The 14,947-nt window shown below is 54.3% G+C and overlaps 1 protein-coding gene across 5 annotated transcripts in view; it reads right to left on the bottom strand.

Annotated features, from left to right (window-relative positions):
- Positions 1–3,531: 3,531 nt before the first annotated feature.
- HIVEP3 (HIVEP zinc finger 3) overlaps positions 3,532–14,947 on the bottom strand; it is a 535,336-nt gene continuing 523,920 nt past the window's right edge. For 4 of the 5 annotated variants that reach the window (XM_073007415.1, XM_073007416.1, XM_073007414.1 and 1 more), the window contains 2 exons: positions 9,928–10,862; positions 3,532–8,415 (listed from right to left, as the gene is read on the bottom strand). In XM_073007415.1, coding sequence (XP_072863516.1) covers positions 7,600–8,415; positions 9,928–10,862 — 1,751 coding nt within the window. In that variant the 3' untranslated portion in view covers positions 3,532–7,599. The remainder of the gene's footprint in view (positions 8,416–9,927; positions 10,863–14,947) is intronic. The other variant, XM_073007418.1, reaches the window with a different exon arrangement.

Raw genomic sequence — 14,947 nt, 5'->3', positions numbered from 1 at the left:
CCTCTGAGGCTGGGGTCAGGTGGACAGGTGAGTGGCCCTGCCGCTTACCAGGGTGTGATCTTCAGCTCTCCCCTTCATCTGTAAATGGGAATGGGCACCCTGTCCTAGTCCACTCCAAATGGGAAAGCGCTTCATGAACCTTAGAGAGCAGCCTGGGAGGCCTGCTGGCCAGTGATGTGTGAATGACCGGCGGGCCTTGGGCCTGCTGGCAGACAGTGGAGGAAAGAATTCACAGGCACTTTTCATGCTCTCAGCTACTGGAATTCCTTGGTCATTCCAAGGAATTCTGCTGGTCATTCCTTACACCTGTGGCGTCAGGCACAGGGGCTTAAATGGCTACCAGATGGCCATACTAAGTCAGGAGGATGCTGGAGAGAAGCCCCAGCTGGACCCTGAGTGGTCACAGCTGGACAGTCTGAGATTCCGGGCTTCCCTGGAGCCCAAGTGTGAGATGGGAGGAGGCGGGAGGACCTCAGGTTCCCTGAAGGACTACATGAGAGCCACACAAGGGTTTTCTAGTCCTCATACTGCCCCTACCTAGCTGTGCGCCTTCGGCTGCTGGGGGCCCTTTGGAGCTTCTGTTTTCCTCTCCAAAACTGGGGACAGTAACTCTTATCTTGCTGGGTTGTTGTAGGGACTACAAATCAAGTTTGTAAAATGCTGGACACTGGGCCTGGCACATACTATGCTATTTTTCTTCTCCTTCTGGGGCTGTTGTAGGGGTCTACTTCCCCACTGGCCTAGACCGAGACATGCCCCCCGCATGATCCAAGGACGTGCTCCCCAGGCACCTGCTCCAACGACGGCTCTTCATCCCATGATTCTAAAGCCATCTGCCACGTTTGCTCCCAGGGCCTCTTCTGGACTGTTATTTTTTTCACTCGCTCACTGTAAAAATCCAGCACCTTTGAGGCTACCACTGTCAGGCCCTCCTCCCTCCCATTGCTGACATCTGCTCATCTCCTCTTCCAATTCTGAGAAGTCCTAGCCTTGTATGATTATCATTAGGGCTGTTTCCAATTATTCTCATTTTCCTCCATTAGGCGTGAGCATGTGACTTTCTTTAGCCAGCAAAACATGCATGGAAGGGATAGTTGTTTCCATGTAGAAGCATTTACTTGCCAGTGGGAGGCCCCTAGTACTGTGCTTGCCTCAGCCCCTGGGGTCATGGAAGCACAGGGAAGGAGCCTCTATCAGTCTAGATCTCTGACTAGGATAAGCATAATTCCCCTGCTAACCCACACTGAACGTATAGTGAGGGAAAGAAATACACGTCCGTTGCATTCAGCCGGAGTGTCTGGGTTGCTAGTTTCTGCCGCATAACAGAACCCGTCCTGACAGTTACGCCCTGACTCACGGCCCGGATCTCCACTTAAGCCCTGCAATCCTCAGCGATGGCCTCACTTGCCACCTGCACAGCCCACTCGGCACCCTGGATGCTCACTTCCTGTCCTCTTCATCCCCAGTGGTGATCTCTTTCATCGCACCTCAGCCACCCACGCCTGTGGCTGACACAGTCTTCATCCAACGAGTTAAGACAGCTCACAACATTTTCTTGTTTTCATCCAAAGGGTCACTTGACCACTGGCCTTTCTCCTTATCAACCAGGCCTGCTTGTTCCTTTCTCAGCATGTGGGCTCAGTGGCTAGTGACCTCACCTCTTCACTTGCCAGTGACTCACCTCCAGTAACTCATTGTCCTTGTGTCCCGTGGCCTGGCTAACCCTGGGCCACCTTCCCCATGCCCACAGCCGGCGGCTGAGGACTGCTGGAAAAACCACACCACTGAGCAGACAGAAGGCAGCTGGCGCCCAATGCTATGCAGGTGCCTTCCCTGTTTCCCTGGTGGCTTCCTCTTGCTCCCCTCAAAGGTCATTCACACCTATTCAGGTGTCTTTGATCTCTTCACCCTGCAGCTTCCTCAGGTGACTTCACTCTATTTCCCACATACAATCCACCCTCAAGAGTGTCCCCAGCTTCCTGTCACCAAACAGATAGGCTGACTTCATCTGTACTTCCTCCCTCCCCTTCTTTTGGGCCACAGTGGGAGAGGAGTCTACATCTGGCTTCTCGTCTCCTCACCAGCCCATCACACACTCGGCTTCCCTTCCCTGCACCCCATGCTCCCCCACAACTGCCCTGCTCTCCCCTGTCTCTAGCCCAGGCCCCTAGAAGGTGTCTGTGTCTGCTACCTCTACTTCCCCACCTTGTCCTCACTCTTCAACCACCACCATCCACTGCCACCATTTATTCATTCAACATTCAGCAGCATCTATGAAGGACCCACTAGGCACCAGGAATTGTACTAGTCCAGCTTTCCCAAAAGCCAGCAACAATTAATCCTCTGATTGCTTTGAACGAACAGACCCTCTTAGGCTCTTAGCACTAAACTTCTGGATGGCGTTTACCCTGAGAATCCCCCTTGATCGTCCATCAGTCAATCTATCCTCTCCTTCTCATGGCTCCCTTCGTCCTCCCGACCCTTAGGACTTTTCCAGGAAAGGTCCCCTGGGTGAGGCAGACTCACTCTGGATTAGCACCGTCATTCTCTTCCACCACAGCCGTGATGGCTACTGTGATTGAGTAACTGATGATGGCCACCCCTGCTAGAATGTGAGCTCCTCGTGGTGGATCTGTGTCTGTCTTGCTCGCTGTTGTATCAATGACTGCCTCTCATTGGCACTCAGCAAATCATTGCTGAATACAAAAGGTGGGGACTCCATATCTTTTCCACCCTTGTAACCCCAGAACCCTCTGCAAAGCCTGCTCAGAAACAAATTGTTGAAGGCTTACTATGTTCCAGGCTCTGTTAGCCACCCTGTATATGCCATCTCACTTAATCCCCACACCAGCCCTTATAGATATGGATCATGCCCCTCCACTTTACAGATTAGGAAACAGAGGCACAGAGAGGTTAGGTGAGTTGCCCAAGGTCTCACAGGCAGTAAGTGCTGTGCCTCCCCCACTGCCAACACTCAAGAACCAATTCACTATTCATCTTGTAGTGAGGTGAATGGGGGCCCTCCCCGAAAGTTAAGTTTATGTCCTAATGCCTGGAATCTGTGAATGTGGCCTTGTGGAGGCAGGGACTGGAGTGATGAGTGTATAATCCAGGGAAAGACAAGCATTGTCTGCAGCTACCAGACGCTAGAAGGGGCATAGAATTGATTCTCCTTCAGAGCCTCCAGGAGGAATCAACTTTGCCAACACCTTGACTTTGGAGTTAAGGCTTCCAGAACTGTAAAAGAATAACTTTCTGTTGTTTAAAGCCACCTAGTTTGTGGTGATTTGTCACTGCAGACTAGGTAACAAATACAGGCCCCAAACCAGATGGTGCTATATCTGGCGCTTCCTCGAGAGGCCTTTCCAGGGTCTGCAAGAGAGTCCTAGGCTGTGTGACTGCAGCCTAGTCACCTCCGCTCTCTTGGCCTGATTGCTCTGAAGCAAAATGAGCACTTGGGATGCCAAGTGTCCTTCCAACTCTGACATCGTGGAACCCTCTAGAAAAACCATGAGCCAGGCAAGCAGGGCTATGTTGGGATTTTCAAATTTATTCCAACATGCTAATTTTTTTTTTAAAAAATATCCTCAGGCTGAACACTCAGCCAGAGCTGTAATAAAGGCAATTATTATACTTGTAAAAACTTCTCATTCACAGTACAGATGTAATTTACAACAAAGGTCACACACATCAATACTGAGCATTTTTCCTTTTGTACGTCAGACTCTGTGCTTTAGACCTGCATGGATTTTTTGTTTTTTTGTTTTTTTTTGTTTTTTTCTTTTGCACTGATATATACCATACCAACATTGCAAGATGCAAGTGTGGAAACTGGAGTTTAAATAAAATTACAGGCAAGACCACCCCATCCCAGTGCGGTTGCTGTACATATCTACAGTACAATTTTTGGAATGTATTGCCATTTAAGAACATAGAAACTTTCTACAGACAATTTCACGTACAGAATACATACACCTTTTAGAAAAAAAGGCAGATATTTATCTTACAGAGAGCGTTGTATTTTACATTTGCCTGCACATTTCCTTTTTCTGTTTCTTTTCTTTCTTTCTTTCTTTTTTTACATACTAGATTTAGTAAAGTGACCGTAAGTGCCGAAGCGGTTTTCTAATGGAAAGCAGACTGGATTCACAACACAGAAGCAGAATTGGTGGAATAGGCTTTCGGGAACTTTCTTTCCCTGGTCACACGGCAGATCGGTCCCCAAGGACAGGTGCTCAGCCAGGACTTTTGCTTTAAGAAGGATTTGTCTGGAGAAAGGACTAGAGAGAAATCCAGCTCAGATGTATTGCTCATTCCTCTTCAGAAGGACTGGGTGGGAATGGAGCAGGGGCTAGAGGAATCTGGAAGCTAATTCTTTTAGGCTTTTTCCAACAGAGGGAAGCAGAGGGACTTCTGGGTCTGGAAGTTGGAGCTTATGGAGGCGACAGTGCAGGCAGCTGGCTGCTGTCAGGCTCCTGGAGGGTCGCAAGGCTTGAGGCCAGAGTGAGAGCCATAGGTGCAGGCAGGAGCAGAGAGGAGTGGGGTTACTATCCAGGATGGCACTGAGATTGCCAAGGGTGAAGGGCATTGTGGAGCGCAGGCCTGGGGGGCAAGGACTCACCAACTGAAGGCAAGGTTTGGCTCTGAAACCTCGACCAGTTGGTTCCTCCCCTACTGCCCACACCTAAGGACCATGGCTAGTCTGTACCGAGGAATGGCCACCCCACGCATTTCAAAAGAGCACGCAGCAGGCATCTGTGCCAAGTCAGCCACTGCCTCCTCTGCTGCTTCCCTCAACAGGCACAATAACATCACAGGCAAACAGGAAGCTTGGAAGTGACTGGGAGCAGGGCAGAAGGTCCAGGGGAGGGCGTGCATGGGGCAAGCGTCTTTCTCCAGATCATGAAGGTGTACCTGTGGGCCGGAGGCTCTGTGCGCAGAGGACTGGGACTAGAGTCCGGAGGAGGGGGTTAGAGCTGTGCCCAGTGACATATACCCAGGCTGGTGGCATTGGTTGTGTCCCTCTGGGCACAGCATCAATGTGGAGGCAGCCCTTTGGTGAGATTATATTTGTGCATTTCCCCCCATCATTAAGAAATAGTCTCCAGTGACTCCTGGCCCCTGTGGCTTCTCTGCCTGAGCCTGACGGGCCCGGTGACTGCCGGGCCTCTGCCCTGCCGGCTGCGCTGTTCATTGCTAGGCTGCCCAGGGAGGAAACCTTGGGTGGGTAGGCTGTTTGAGTACAGGGAGAAAAATGCCCACGAGAGCTGGAAGGCAGAGTGGGGTGGAGTGGTGTGGGGCCCCCCACCAATGTCAGGGGCTAGTCCACCAGAGCCCCCAGTCTGCTGCTTTGTAGGTCTGGGGCAGAAAGAGCCTGTCCAGGGAGATTTTTAACCTGGGCTGAAGCAAAGGCCTTTATGCAGCTCCCAGACCTCAGCCCTTGAAGCTTCCAATCCATGGGCAGTCCCATGGGTCAGGGCTGAAAGGCAAGGGTGGGAAAAGCCCTGGCCTCCTGGGACTCGGAGGAGTCACTTTCTGCCAGGCCACTGTCCAGCAATATGGACGGTGTGGTCCAGGCTGGGCTTGCTGCTGCTTTTGGGAGGATGAGAGCCCTCATCTCTGAGGGAAGCAGTCAGGAGCTGCTGGCTAATCTTGACTCCCCAGGACCCTGGAGCACAGTGGACCCCCAGGGAGGCCCTGCCTTTCGTCTCATTTTTGTTTTAGCTCTGAGTGAGGCAAAGGAGAATGAATGAACAAGGTGGTCTGGCTGCAGGCTGGACTGTGGCTGGTTTGTCTGTCTAGTAGGGACCAGGCCGGGGAAAGGCCACGAATTGGAAGAGGCAAGTACGGCCCCGCACAGGGAACTCACAGAAGGGTCTTAATCCTCCCCACCTACTGTGTCCTGTACCCAAACACCTTCAACAGCTCAAGAGCCCTGGGGCGGGCACTTGATTCATACAGCCTGGCTGAGGACTGGGGACTGGCCAGAGAGGTCCCTGCTCTTTATAGGGTGGCATCAAACCCAGCCTTCATGGGCCACGACCATAGTCCCTGTGCTGCCCTCCTTTGTAGAAAGTAAAGAAAATCAGTTCTGGAACACTGGGGAAAAACTCACCTCTCCCAGTTGGGGCACACACACTAGAGTTCAAGTTCCATAGTTCAATTTGGGATTTAAATTTCTGGTCCTATTATTTTTCTTACAAAGTAGAGTTTTGCCCCAGGAAATGCAGGGCAGCTTCTTGAAGGTAGAGAGGGGGGTAAGGAAGAGGCACTGGCTTGCACTGATTGCTTTGGAGAATTCCAATGACTTAGGACAATTCAAAAATCCTCTAGGTCACGAGAATCTGTGGTGGCTGGGCAAAGTATCAAACACCGTCCTCTCCCTCTTTTTTAAAAAGAGGTGTAAGACAGCAAACAGGCCCGGGCCATATCCACCAGCCACAGTTCTGGGTATTTCCTTGGGGTCGTGGAGACAGGGACGGTGTGGGGCAGGGAGAGGGGGTGGTCCTGAAACAGTTCTCTGCAAACCCCTGTGGTGGAGCACTGGAAAAACCCAGCCATGAGTGGAACAGCGTCCCTTGTACCCCAGGGTGAAACAGAACCCAAAACCCAGTCTCAGGAACGACGCCTAAGGCTTGGGCCCTGCCACTTCCGCCTTTGTGGGGTTTTAGAACAGAGGAGGCAACAGAAGAGTGAGGCCTTGGTCAGGGGCTTGGGAGCCAGGGACGGACAGTCAGGGCTCCTTCCCCAGCCCAGGGGGCCAGGGTGGGGTGCAGAAGGGAGGTGTTGGGAGTGGGGGTGCGTGGGTGGGGTGGCCTGCCCACCTGGGGAGTGCCAGGATGGGCCTATGACTCAGACTACCAGAGTATCCAAGGACCCTTGGGGAGCCAACCCTCCTCCTCCTACCTGCACCTATTATTTTGTGTTGAAATCCTAGGAAAAGTATAATTTTATTTTCTGGCAAAAAAAAAAAAAAAAAAAGAAAAACACAAAAGGAAAAGATTATTTTTTCTGGGCCTGCTTGCTGGGGCCTGAGTGGGGGTCACCTGCCTCTGTTTGCGCCCCTGTGCCTGGGGACACTGACCTTTCTGCTGGCAGAGAGGGGTGGCCACGAGCTGGGCAGCGGGTAAAGTGGCAATAAACAGGAACCTTGATCGCATCTGTACACAGGAGTGCTTCCTTTTACATTTATTTCTATATTGTTTGAGGTTTCCTTTTCCTTTCTCCCTCAGCGCACCCCTTCCCCTCTGCCAGCCTCTGGGGTGGGTGGCTGCCAACCGCAGCGGGGAGGGTCAGAAGGCTCCACCATCAGCCTTTCCCCAAAAGCATAAACTATTCACAGCCTCAGACCTCTCACGGGTTGTTGTTGTTGTTTTTTAAATGTATGTATGTGATTTGTTTTGTTTCTTCTTAAGCAACAAAAGGCGTAGAAAAAGGCACAGGTAACTGCATACATGGGAAGGTACAACAGATGGGGCCGTGAGAGCTCCTGGACGGAGGGACAGATGGGGCTGAGGGAGTGGGATGATTCAAGGAAAGTGGCTGGAAACGTCTGTTGCTGGATACTGGAAGCCAGATGCTGAAGCAGTTGGAGAGAGGCTAAGCGTTGCGGGGGCCCCTGTCCTCAGGCTGATGTGGAGGTGCCCTGGGCTCCCCACTTCCTGAGGGCTTGGGGGAGTCCTGCCTGGTCCTGGGTTCCCCAGAGAGATTCCTCCTCCGGGCTGGGAAGCGGGCAGAGGCCTCTGCCAGGCAGCCCACGGAGCTGCTGCGGTCCAGCGGCGGGGTGGCAGAGGCCTCGGGGTTGGTCGGTGCACGCGGGAACTCCAAGCGGGGGCTCCAGGACTGCGCTGCCCGGCGTCCCTGGGGTGGCCGGGGCAAGGTGTCGGGTGGGGTGCAGGGGCTGTGCGTGGGTGTGGGCTCGGCAGGTGCCTCGGTCCCACGGGGTGTCCAGTCAGGAGGCCTGCCCGGGCCTCCGCCGGTCCTCTCCCTTTCCTTGGGGTAGTCCCTGCCCTCCAGCTCTGAGGAGAGTGTGAATTTGGAGACCTTAGCCACGGGCGACACGGAGGCTGATGAGCTCTCAGTGGGACTCCAGCGGCCTCGCTCCTGGGCCTCCCGGGCCCCTGTCAGGTCGCTGCCACCCCCGGAGAAGCCACTGACCCAGGCTGTGGTGGGCCCTGGAAGCAGGGTGGGGTGGGCTCCTGGCCGGGCCTGCACCATCTGGATTCCACCGATGGGAATCAAGGGACACGGGGCACGGGTCAAGTGCTGGGAGTGCAGGGGCAGGTGGCTGAAGATGTTCTCCTCTGTCCGGGCCGGGATGTGGCCATGGAAGTCATGGAGGGCGGAGAATGGTCGGGAGGAGAGAGGATGAGCAGGGCTGGGTGAGCAGGAGGGACTTCGGGACTCGGCCTTCTGCTGGGGTCAGAAAACAAGACAAGGTAAGGTGAAGGTTACGTGCTGGGCACATGGGGAGCTGAGGCCTGGAAGTGGGAAGGGGACTTGCCCAAGATCACAGAGCGAGTCCAGAGTCCTGGCTGAGCTGAACCCAGAACCAAGCTCCTGACTCCCTGCCCATGACGCTGAGCCTGCTGCCATCTCTGGAATGGGCCATCTCCAGCTCGACAGTTACCATGAGTATGCTCAGGCCCCATGGTCTCCATGCCTCTGGCCAGTATATCTGTCTTCAAAGGAGGGGATACTTGAGCAATGTGGGGCCCTGTCATCACCCATGAGCCTGGCCTCTATGTGGGTCTGCTGCCTCTCCTGTTCCTAAATGGTCTTCACCCAGCTTCACCCTTGGACATGAGTTCCCACCTGCAGTTCTTGACCTTCTGCCACCCCCAGGAATTTGAATGTGACCCCAAAATTAAAAATCAAGGATTCCTAGATCAGTGTTCCTCCAGGAGTGACAGGGCTGGGTCATGGCAACATGGAGACAGAGAAGGTGTCGGAAGGTGGTCAGCTGACGATGGTGCTGTCAGTTGAGGGGTCATGGCAGCTGAAGGGACAGGGATAGTGACTGTGCTGACGGGGTGGCAGCCGTGGTGTGTTGGTGCAATGGTGACAGTGGTGGTGCTGGCCATGGGGACAGTGCTGATGGTCGACAGGGTGTCTCTGAGGGCACTGGTGACAGTGATATTGGAGATGGTGATGGTTTTGGTTAAGTTCTGCCATCTGCTCAAAGAACACAGGCAGATGGGGATGGGGTGGGGGTAGGAAACTGCATGAGTATTTACACCCACATCCAAGGCTACACCCCTTGCAAGTGACATGATATCGTTTGGATATTTGTCCCTGCCCGAATCTCGTGTTGAATTGTAATCCCCAGTGTTGGAGGTGGGGCCTGGCGGGAGGTGTTTGGGTCATGGGGACTGATACTGTCCTCCAGATAGTGAGTAAGTTCTCATGAGATCTGGCATTTTGAGTGTGTGGCACCTTCCCCCCAGCTCTCTCTCTTGCTTCCACTCTGCCATGTGAGATGCCTGTTCCTGCTTCGCCTTCTGCCATGAGTAAAAGCTGCTTGAGGCCTCCCCAGAAACCGAGCAGATGCTGGCACCACGCTTCCTGTACAGCCTGAAGAACTGGGAGCCTATTCGACCTCTTTTCATTATAAATTACCCAGTCTCAGGAATTTGTTTACAGCAATGCAAGAACAGACTAATACGTGATAGAACCCAGATCCCATGAACTCCAGAGTCCATGCTCTGTGCTGCTGAGGCTAAAATAAAGTTTAATTAGCCAGCTGATTCAGGGCACCCAGCATGGTGCATGGCACAGTAGGTGCCTAATAAATGTTTGCTAAATTATTAATAACTACTGAGCTGGCAGAGCTGTTTAGTTCCAGGTGTGATACCCAGGAGGGTGTGAACTTGCAACCCCCGCACCCACAGGGGAGAAGCGGCCCAGCCCCCAGGGGCAGGAACTCACCCATGGGGAGGCGCAGGTCTCTGGGCTTCTGCTGAGGAGCTTGTGAGGTAGAGGCGCGGGCGGGAAGAGAACCCGCGGGGCCAGCCCCAAGCCTGGGCCATGCTCCCCCGCTGAAGGGCTGCCCGGCCCAGCTAAGGCCCACTTCCCTGGCAGCGCTGACCGTGGTGGTGACTCGGCCTGACCCGGAGACCATCTCCTGGTGGGCGAGTATCTGGGGAGGCCTGGGTCGGTGGCACCCTCGAGTTTGGAGAGCACATGTGCTCGAGGGGGCAGTTCTCTTCCCAGGGGGCGGAGGGTGAGAGGAGACAGCTGAAGTCTTGGAGACCCACAAGGGAGAGGGCCCATACCCCTTCCTGGGTCCATGTGCAGGCCAGGCGGGCTCGGGGCTGAGGCCTGTGGTTCTCGGGCCGGGGAGCATCGCTGGGGAGATGAGTCGTTTTTGGTTAGTGAGTGTTTGCGGGCTATTGGTGGACGGCTGCCTGCTTCTTTGCTTGGGGACCATGGTCTTCTCGGGGACACAGGCTTGGAGCTCAAGGCTGAGGCTGTGTCTTTCTCCACAGAGCCCAGAGGGGCCGGTCCCAGCTGGGGGAGGCCCGGCGTGCTCTGGCTGGACATGGAGCAGCTGCTGGCTGTCAGGTGCTCAGCTTCTGAGATCGAGCTGCCTCCTGTAGCCTGGGTGCCAGAGGCGGGGGCATCTGGGGGCTGAGGGCCCGGGATGGGTGAGGAGTCTGCCCGCAGTGCATGTGGTGGGCCAGGCGGGGGCACCTCTGAGGATGGTCTGGACAGCTCGTCCTGGCTCTCCTCCTCATCCTCATCCTCGTCTTCGTCCAGGTCTGAGTCTGAGTCCGAGTCCTCCAGGTCCGAAAACTGGTGCTCCTCTACAGCCTCTGAGCCCTCTCGTCCTTCCGAGTCCTGGAACAGGTCGTCACTGGTTCCTGAGGGCAAACACAGAAGACCCAAGGTCAAGGTTGGGCCTTGGCCCCGCTGCTCTCACAGCTGCTCCTCTCTGAGCCCCAGTTTCCTTGCCTGCTGACTGGGCAAAATAGCCATGGCAAGGGCACAAGATTGTGGGGACAACCACGAAACGTAACAGATACAAGAGCGCTTTGTAAATAACAACAGTGAACAATAATTCCTTTATGCCTAGAATGTGCAATGTTCAGTTCTGAGAGCTTTAGGTAAATTTATTCATTTAGACCTCAAAGAATCCTGTGAAGCTGGTACTGCTCTCATCTTCATGTTACAGATGAGGAAACTGAGGTGAGAGAGTAATTAACTTGCCCATGGAAGACAGTAGTAGGGCTGGAATTGAGCCACAGCAAAGACTGTCTTTGTTTGTTTCACTAGCATCTCATTGCTGGCTTCGCCACGGGCAAGTTACCCCACCTTGCTCTGCTTGGTCTCCCCCTTTGTCGAATGAATGTGATGGTCTCACCTCACCAGGTTTTCTAGGAGGAGTAAAATGAAGACCTGGCACATATCGAGGGCTTAAAAATAATTACAGCTGCCATATTAACACATTAATGATGAAATCTATTATTTCAGGACAGACCAGTCACACTGGCTGGTCCAGCAGCACAGAGCCATCCGTGGTCATTGTAAACACACATCTGCCATGGTGACCAGGCTCCTGGTGGCTGTTACAATGGCATCTGGCAGGTGGTGGCCTCTGGCCTCTGTGGGCGGCTTGACTAAGTTGGCCTCAGGCTGCAGAGCAGGTCCCCATCCCAGCCATGCTCTTATCTGAGGAGCCACTGCCCTTTTGAAGTCCAGGCTGCCTCTAGCCTCAGGGCCCTCCCATTGTCTGCCAGCCCCAGCTCCACTCCATAGTTTTTGACCTACATCCGGCTGAATGCCCACTTTTGTCCACTTTGGACATCTGACTGCTGCATGTTGAGAGACTTGGAAGCAATTGTTCACAAGAGTAAACAAACAACAAAACTGTGATACTTGTTTCAGATATTGTTGGACATTTAGGTCACTTGCACTCCTTAAACAGACTACAAGAATAATAACAGAATTATTGAATAGAGTCTAAAAGTGGGGGTTACGACTCTGAAATGCTAGCCTCCTGGTCTGATTCCTCTGGGATGGCCCCAACCAGCCGGGTCACCTCTAACATGTCAGGAGTCTAGTTTGGGCATCTCTGAAATGGACAGCAATCCCGATGCTGGGGAGAACTCCGCTAACATCTGGCCTCCTCACTGGCCCGTCGCTAGACCATTGGAACCTGTTTCTGGTCTGCAGAATGAGGCTGCTGACAGGTGGGCTGAGCCAGCCAGCCAGCCCCATCACTCACACATGTCAGTACTGCACCCACCACTGACCAGGAGGGCTGGCACAGAAGCTGACTCAGGCCGCTGGGGCAGCCAGGCTTTGGCTCTCCACCATGTCCAGCTGCCCCGAGGCCAGAAAGCCCAGAACTAGCACTTCCAAGTCACTCAATATGCAGCAGTCAGATGTCCAAAGTGGACAAAAGTGGGCATTCAGCCGGATGTAGGTCAAAGCTATGGGGTGGAGCTAGGGCTGGCAGGCAAAGGGAGGGCCCTGAGGCTAGAGGCAGGGTGATGAGATCAGAGGAGGAATGAAGGATTAGGATGAGAGCAGGACTGGGGATGGGGGTGACCTTTGCAGTTATGCCCCAGGCATTTACTTTCCTTGCCTAGGACTTTGGCAGGGTCCTACTTCATCACCCGTTCACCTGGCCCTGCCCCTCATTTACATACAGCAAAATCCAGGCACAGATGACCCCGTGAGAGCTGGTGGCTGAGTCAGAACTAAGGTATACAGCCCTTGCATTGTTACGCTGACAGTTTAAAAATGATGTGCTGCACTAAGAAGCAGGGATTGGTCGGGTTTGAATCTCAGCACCACCACTTCCTTGCTGTGTGAGGTTGGATACTTTACTTTCTCTGTGTCTGGTTTCCTCATCTGTAAACTGGGTAGCAATAAAAGCACTCTAGGAACTTGTTGAGAGGACTGTGAGGGTCTGGCACACAGTAAGTACCCAATAAACTTCAGCTCCTGTCATCCCTGTCCCCCAAGTCTCAGCAGGCAGGTAGCTGGGGTGGGATTGTCAGCATTTTGCAGACGAAGGTCACAGGGGTAGTGTTAGGAGTGAAGGAGAGTCAGGACCAGCGTTTCCTGATGTCCAGCAGGGAGGGCTCATAAAGACCCTCTTTACTAATGTGGAAGTTGAGACCCAGTGGGGATAATGGCCCGTGCTGGGCACTCAGTGCATGAATGCTGGAAGCCAAGAGTCCCCTGCCCAGCTCGAGGCTGGCCGGGCCCTCCACATCCGTGTTCCTGCAAAGCACTGGGGAATGCCTCTGTCTGGGCGGCCCCTTCCCAGGGCCCTTGCTGGAGCGGCCCCGCCCCTGCTGGGATCCAGGCCAACGCTCCACAAATGAGAGTGCTTGAGCGCGCGGCGGGCGCCGCTGGGAGAGGCCACGCGGTGGCGCTGGCGCCCAGCCTGGCCAGCACCGTGGGCAGGGACGGGGCGCCTCGCTCCTTCCAGGCAGTCCTCCCACGCGCCACCTTGCGTTCCACAGACACGAACTCATGCCGCTCCCGCCTGCATCTGTCTCGTCGCGGAAAGTGGAAACTCCATCCTTCAATCTCTTGGGCCGTAAACCTTGGAGTCCTCCTTGGCTCCTTTTGGTCCTCCCCCCTCCCTTCTGCCCCATATGGGGTCAGCTGAGCCTGTGGGCTCTCCCTCCAGAGCCCACCCAGAATCCCGTCGCTTTTCCACCTCCTGAGCACATCCGGCCTCCCCGCACCCCCGGCACAGGCCAGAGGACGCCCTGCCTCTCTCCTCCACTCCAGCGCATCCCCGGTGCCCTTCAGCCCTCAGGCTCCAGGTCTCTCTGAACCGGCTGCCACCGCGCCCAGCGGGCTCCAGCACTAGGGAACCCCGCACCTGTTGCTCCCTCTGTAGGAGAGCTCCTCCCTGACCCCACGTAGCTCCTGACTCCGGTTCCTTCCGGTGGGGGTTCTCTGCTCACAACCCTCTGTCTAGCACAGCGGCCCTCCCCACGCGCCCCAGCCCTCACTTGGCTCTTCTGCTTTCTCTTTGGCTTCACAGGTAAGGCCCTTGCTCTACTCCACCTTCGTTCCTTGCCCAGCTCCCCTGCCATGCCGACTACCTGAGCACAGGAGCTGTTTTATTTACTGCGGAACCTCCAGCACCCCGAACAGAGCCAGGCACAGAGATTGTGCCCAGTAATTACTTCTGGAATGAATGCATGGATTTCATCCTCAGAAAAGTGGCTCTGAGCAGCCTCCTTCCCTCCACTGGGAAAATGAGGCTGGGGCGGGGCAGGGACCTCAGGGCAGGGCTCTGGCTTAGGCTCAGGCTCCCCTGGTTCAGTCCACCAGGCAGTGGAGTGGCATGCAGCCAGGGTTTTTGTGTGACCTTGGGCTATTTTTACCTGTCTGAGCTTTGACTTCCCTGACTTAACATGCGTGACACAAGTTTCTGCCACCTGTTTTGAGGACTCAATGAGACAACATGTGTATATGGCCCAGTGTATCCTTGTCAAGCACAGTGAACCCACATTCTAGCTTTGGGGGGAACAGCCCCAAGTTCACTGTGTTCTGCTCTATAAAAATGACTTATTTCACCTAAAAGGAAATATGACTTAACTCTTTTTTGTAAGACCACAAATACTCCCCAAATTGGAAAAACAAAAATGGAACAAGGCACACAGTGCGTGCATACACACTCCTCTCTGTCACACTTTAAGTCCTGGGGCTGATTTCAGGGAATCAGTATGCTTCCTGCTTTGCTTGGTGCTGGAGAAATGGCTCCAGCCTCCTCCTGTTGAAGGGACTGCCGTCCACCACCAAAGCGCTTCTGGCCACCTGGCTGACTGCTAAGGCCTGGCAGTGCCCAGCCAGACCCACTGGCTTTGAATCCTCTGCCCTGTCTTCTCAGAGACTGACTCTAAGATGACTCCTGGGGATTGACCACCATGGCCGGGGTGTGTACGGGGATGGGGCTGGGAGGTGACAAGCAGCT

The sequence above is a fragment of the Chlorocebus sabaeus genome, chromosome 20 (genome assembly GCF_047675955.1).
Source record: "Chlorocebus sabaeus isolate Y175 chromosome 20, mChlSab1.0.hap1, whole genome shotgun sequence".
In the NCBI taxonomy this organism is placed as follows: Eukaryota; Metazoa; Chordata; class Mammalia; order Primates; family Cercopithecidae; genus Chlorocebus; species Chlorocebus sabaeus.
The sequence above is the reverse complement of the archived record's forward strand: the minus strand, read 5'-3'. Positions and strand labels throughout refer to the sequence as shown.